The sequence below is a fragment of the Aegilops tauschii genome, chromosome 3, assembly GCF_002575655.3.
Source record: "Aegilops tauschii subsp. strangulata cultivar AL8/78 chromosome 3, Aet v6.0, whole genome shotgun sequence".
NCBI lineage: Eukaryota > Viridiplantae > Streptophyta > Magnoliopsida > Poales > Poaceae > Aegilops > Aegilops tauschii.
Window position 1 is genome coordinate 9692944 of NC_053037.3, and position 6511 is coordinate 9699454.

At 46.3% G+C, this 6511-nt stretch overlaps 1 protein-coding gene across 1 annotated transcript; it reads left to right on the forward strand.

Annotated features, from left to right (window-relative positions):
* Positions 1-498: 498 nt before the first annotated feature.
* Positions 499-4113, forward strand: LOC109768878 (BTB/POZ and MATH domain-containing protein 2-like). Its single transcript, XM_020327613.3, has 5 exons — positions 499-730; positions 940-1500; positions 2439-2488; positions 2697-2882; positions 3199-4113. The coding sequence occupies exons 1-5, from the start codon at positions 499-501 to the stop codon at positions 4111-4113; spliced, it is 1944 nt and encodes a 647-aa protein (XP_020183202.3).
* Positions 4114-6511: the final 2398 nt, after the last annotated feature.

Genomic DNA, 6511 nt, shown 5'->3' on the forward strand with positions numbered 1-6511 from the left:
AAAAGGTACAGATGCATGTGCCAAAAGAGTTAAGCCAGTTTTCACTATGTGACGATGCTAACGTTCAGCAGCGCCATTCTCTTGATGTATATGTGGACATGACACGCGGTGTGTAATTCCAAATTTGCCAAAAAATGTGTTGAGGTTGCGATATTCTCCACCCCAATCAGACTGAACATTAAGTATCTTGTAACCAAGGAGACGCTCAACATGAGTTTCGAACTAAAGAAAAACATTGAACACATCTGCTTTGCGCTTAAGAAAGTAGAGCCAAGTAAATCGACTGTAAGCATCAAGAAAACTGACATAATAATTATGACCACTAACTGAGGTTTGGGTAGGACCTCATACATCTGAAAACACAATTTCAAGAGGATGTTTAACTACACGAGTAGACACTGGAAACAGAAGTTGATGGCTTTTGCCTTGTTGACAGGCATCGCACACTGAGACATCTTAATTGCTAGACACGACGGGGAGTTGATGGCAACGAAGAACATGACGCACAACGGGGGAAGCTGGATGACCAAGGCGCGAATGCCACTGAGATGGCTTGACACGAACACCGCTGAAGACATGGGAAGCTCGAGGTGCATCAAGTGGATAGAGACCATGTTCATAATGACCACTAAGAAGAACATCCCTCGTTGCGCAGTTGTCAGGGCGGCCCTTGCGGAGGCATTGGTGCACTACTACCCGCTCGCAGGCCATCTCCGGGAGGCTCCCGGGGGTAGGCTAGATTTGTGATTGGTCTTCACATATGCCACAATATCGCCGACGGCTACGGCAGCACCCAATTCCTAAAATGTATCGCTGACTTGGCATGTACCAGGGGTGACGCCTCCCAAATTGTATCGCCGGTGTGGAATAGGGATCTCCTAACAACACACATCCCTTCGCACATAAACCCGGCCTATGAGGAATTCCTCCAACGATTAGGCACCACCGCCGACGACATCATGTTGTCAACACCGCTAGAAGAAATGGTCGGTCGCTTCTTCCTCTTCGGCCCAGGGGACATGGCATCGCTACGAAGGCATGCCCCCGCGCACCTAACACCGCCGGTCACCAGCTTTGAGCTTCTGACTACGGTCATGTGGCGTTGCCGCACAGTGGCACTTGGTTACAAGCTCCACCAGCGGGTGCGCCTGATGTTTTCTCTAAATGCGCGTGGGAGGTGGAAGCGTCATGCGCTCGTCCCACGTGGGTTCTACGGGAATGCACTCTTCTACCCTGCAGTACACACAACCGCCGAAGAACTGTGCTTCAACCCGCTTGGCTATGCGCTCGGACTCATCCGCGAGGCCAAGTGTGACATGACAGACGACAACATGGAGTCGATGGTTGATTTCACAGCGTCTATGCGTGGGCGGCCACCTCTCACCATGGACAGAATGTACGAGGTCTCTGACATCAAGTGGGAACCGCTCGGCCATCGTCGCAGATGGGATTGGGGAAAGAGGGGAGGAGGGGAGGAACGTCGACGGCGGCTGTGGGCGGGTGTGTCCAGAGGCGAGGGGGAGGCGTTGCTTTTATAGCCGCGCGCCCTGCGTACGCGTGGCGGGAGGGGAGGCGTCGCAGCGCCGCCCGTGAAGCGCCGCCCGTGAGGAATCAATGGAAGGTTGACCGGCGGCAGCCTTGCCATTGATTCCTCACGGAAAACCGAGGCGTTCTGAGGAGGACGAGGCGAGTATCGCTGACTCGGCGGGCCCGCAGCTCCTTCGCGCCAAAATCGCTTGCCCCCGGACGCCCCCAGCGCGCCTGGTTCGGCCTGGATCCCCCAGCGCCAGTTTTGACCCAAACCGGCGAAAAAGGCCTTCTGAGGGCGCGACTGGGCCGAGTTTTGGGCACCGACGCTGAAAAATCGCCTTGGGGGCCTGTTGGGGGCGCGGCCGGAGATGCTCTTACTTCTCACCCACAACGACCAAATTTTACAAAATTACAAGACAAATTGGTTGTCATATTTTGAAAACCGAGTATCTTATTATGTCGAAGAATCAAACTGGTCGGCTCCCACTATCTGAATGACTAGGCCTACATTCTTAATTCGCACTTCCTATGTTTTTGTTTACTTTGCATATTAGTTTTTTCCTTAAGTCAAACTTTGTCGACTTTGACAAATTTATAGAGATATGTTTTGGCATCATATATATTTATTACAGTATTGCAAATGTTCATCTTGTTTTCTAGTCCCTCCGTTTCTAAATATGTTTTTTTAGCGATTTTAATATGGATTACATACGAAGTAAAATGAGTGAATCTACACTCTAAACTACATCTATATACATCCGTATGTAGTTCATATTAAAATCTCTAGAAAGACTTATATTTAGGAATGGAGGAAGTATCAAGTTGGTAAAATTTAATAAAGTTTAAATTTTAATATAGATTCTAGGCATTGACAAGCAAGCTAGCCATGTATACCTGGGTTTTTTTAGGGAAATGTACCGCTGGTGTAGATGCTGTTGCATGTGGGCCAAGATGTCCGGTTGATGGGCCTCCTCTTGTTGCTTCTTGTTGCTTTTCTTCTATGACCTCGCAGTCGCACTCCCCATCCCCTCTGAAAATATCCCCACATGCGCCGCCGCCGACACCCCACCCCACGGCCGCCGCCGTCGCCGCACAAAGCTCGAGCAATGGAACAATCGCTGCCAACGACTGCATCTACGTGCACCTCCGACACGGCGATGGGCTAGCACGTGTTCAAGATCGTCGGCTACCATCTGCACAAGGGTTTGGGCGTCGGCAAGTACATACGGTCCGCCACCTTCGCCGTCGGCGGCTACGACTGGTGCGTCCGTTACTACCCCGATGGATACTCATCCCCAGAGTGCAATGGCTACATCTCTGTCTACCTCGAGCTCCTCACCAGGAACGCCGAGGTCAGGGCGAACCAAGGTTTTGGTTACCGAACGAGGCAATTTTACCGACGGGGACTGATAAACGTGGTTACCACGGTTACCGGGAAATACCGAGAAATACCGAGAATATTTCGAACGAATTTTATAGTTGAATTTTGAATTCAAATAAATGAATGAACGAACATTCGAACCAGAGACCTGTCAAAACAGGAACTAGGTTGCTACGAACCCGTCAGAATCAACTATCATGGCATTAATTTGATCCTACGCACTTTACTACAAATTGAGCGTTTAAATTCAAAAATTTCAAAAAATGGTATTTTTTGCTCGGTATGAGGATTTACCGAGGGGCACGGAATACGCGGTAACCATGGAAAATCTTGAAATTTCGACCGGTAACCAAAACCTTGGGGTGAACTACACATTCAGTCTAATCGACTCGGGGGGCGGCGGCGCGCAGCCATGGTCGCCGTTCATCCGCCGCTTCGCTCACAACTACACCTCCGTCGATGTTAGCTATGGAGCTGACATGTTCATCAAACAGAGTGCGCTCGAATCGGTGCCGTACCTGCGGGACGACACCGTGGTGATTGAGTGTGAGGTCAAGGTTATCAGGTGGCCGCAGGTGCAGGAGGAGACCGTGTTGGCCGCCACACATATCGAGGCGCCACCGTCGGACCTGTCGAATCACCTCAGAAAGTTGCTGGATGGGAAGAGAGGAGCAGATGTGACTTTTGAGGTTAAAGGCGAGGTTTTCCCTGCTCACAAGATAATGCTCGCCACGCGATCGCCCGTCTTTGATGCTCAACTCTATGGATCCATGAGCGCTGCCAATGCCACGAGTAATAAGAACATAATCGTCCAAGACATGGAGCCCCCTGTTTTCAGGGCCTTGCTTAACTTCATCTACACGGATTCGCTGCCCGCTATGGATGACCTTGATGATGGTGAGAACCAAGAGATGGTTAAGCACTTGCTGGTGGCTGCCGACAGGTATGCCATGGACAGGATGAAGATGATATGTGAAGTTATTCTCTGCAAGAGCCTTGACGTTGAGACCGTGGCGACGACATTGGCGCTAGCTGATCAGCATCAATGCAGCAAGCTGAAAGATGCCTGTGTTGAATTCATCCTCTCTTCAAACAGAATTAACGATGTGGTGGCAAGCCAGGGGTATGCACACCTCAAACGATCTTGTCCTGCTCTCATGTTTGATGTCTTTGAGAGGGCTACCAAGTCTCGCAAAATTTAATGTGCTGATCTTGAGTTAGGCCTCAAAATAGTCAGTTTAGTGGACACGTGGCCACCTAAAATGAACTAGTTTCTTATCCTTTAATTTTTAGAGATCTGTGGGTGGGACTGTCTTAAAAGGTTGCAAATATTTTGTATGCTCATGTTGGGTTAACTTCTGGATGACTAGCCACCTGTCATGAATGAGTTGTTTTGGAGGAGATGAGTTGGTCTTGCAAGATGTACTGAACTACTGGTTGCCTCTTCATATGTATGAACCTACACTTGCTTATCTTGTTCTCTAAATTTTTTGATTTTCTGAGTTTTCAGTACCTTTACTGTTTATCTGATATAGTTTTGCCCTTGTGTATCCGTTTTCAGACTAAACATTACCTGAACGTTCAGCATGATATTTTAACCAGATAACCCTTTGATTTCAGTTCTGTTTGAACACCGAGGAAATTTTTATTTCCAGGTGATCAGTTTTGTGGTAATAAGTGATACTAGGTTGATAAACATACAACTAGATGCTAAGTGCTAGATTTCAGTTGGAGAGAAAGCTTGAAATTGACTTCCAGACTGTTGGTCCGGTAATGATGGAATTAACAAGGACTGCTAATAATCATGAACTTGTGCCATCAGAGGAAGTCATGACGGCCGGCGGTTTTGTTGGTTTTCCGAGCTTTTGCAGTCATTCTGTAGGATGCTGAAGGTAAACATAATAAGCTGGTGTTGAATTTCTTCCTTGCACAATTTTAATTTTCTTGATCATCTGCTGCACTAGCATTACCAGGCTTACCAGGGCATGCCAGGCCGATCCTCCTTACTCTCCCCCAAAATGTGCTAGTAGTAATATTGTTTCCACCATGAAGTGTGCTAATGTGAAGCAACTTTATAGAAATGCAGGTTGGCAGTGCAAAATTCTAGTGTATCGAATTAGCTAGGTAACCGATCATTTGTTTTTGGACTCTTGCTTTGCCTGTTGAAAACCCGTTAGTTGTAAGAAAAATTCTGTGTTTTTCGTTTCATGTGATCATGTCATATCTGTTCCATGTAAGTTGTAAGAAGAAAATTCTTGGGACAATCTTTGCATATCTATAGTATGCGCACTTGCATTTTCTGGGAGATGAATTTTAGCATATATATAATTCTACATGTTGTTCCCTCTGATGTGGGAAGGTTTAGCTTAACTGTGCTCAAGTTCTGTATCCAGACTGGGGCTTCTGTGTGCGCCACCGTCGCCACCCTCATGATCATTTGTCATTCATCATATCCCCGAACCATCCCGTGAACCGTAGCAGATCAAGTTGAAGATCCGCAGCCCCTTGCTCGTTTTCCATTACAGTCTATCAGTAGAGTGCAAAAGAAGCAAGCAGTCTGAAATTGATGTATACCTTTTTCGTGTACCATCTATGTTTGATTTATATTGTTGGCTGTCACCGTTGGTTACGAATGATTTTTTTTTACTTATTCCGCGAGTAGTTTTGGGAGTGTGTACACGGCAGCCATGCCAGCTCATATTTTTGAAAGAACAGACTAATAAACATTTTGAGAGGAGGTCCAATTGCCAGAGGATCTGAACTTCGGTCATGCAATTCGTGCTTCTGAAGTATGTTGAAATGAAATTGATAAGGGCATGAGAGTACAAAGAAATCTATAGCATAGATACTCCATTCTTTAGAATATTGACATGATGTTCAAGACAGCATAACAATCATGAAGAAGTAGTAAGAACAAAGAACAGATGACATGTTCCTCAAAAAAGAAAAAGAACAGACAACATGGTTGATTTGGGTTAGAGGCTGCAACGGTAGGGCTAACAGCGGAGCCGAGCGCCAGCGGTAAACTAACAGCATCGTAAACAGACTATCACCAGTCTTCCATCAGACCACAACATGATGATTAAGATTGCGCATCTTGTAATCTATTCCTACACAGAAAAAGGCCCAAATCCTGGACACAAAAGCTTCAGCCAAGCTCTATTCTCCAACATGGTGAAGGTCACTGAAACAACAAGTACTGCTTGCCAGTTCTTCATAAAAATAACTTGACATTTTTTTTTAACAATACTAGCTGTATTGAAGTAGCAATCAGACACAAAACAGAGGTAGTAATAAAAATTACTTGTCAGACGCAAACTATCACCACCACTACATCGATGCTAGCTTCACGACTATGCCTGAGAAAGAAACATCTCCGCACAAAGAGCCCGAGCGACCAGATGCCAAAAGCAATATATGATCGAAGTGTATACTGAACATGAAAGATCATAATACTACACTATAGAAGAGAATAACTGAACTAACCATTTCAACAACCGAGTAAAATACCATAACTTCTCATGAATGAATTAACATTTCAAACTGCAACCGTGCCTTTCATGCTTTTCAACATTCCCTAAGAAGTTACGGCCACATTCC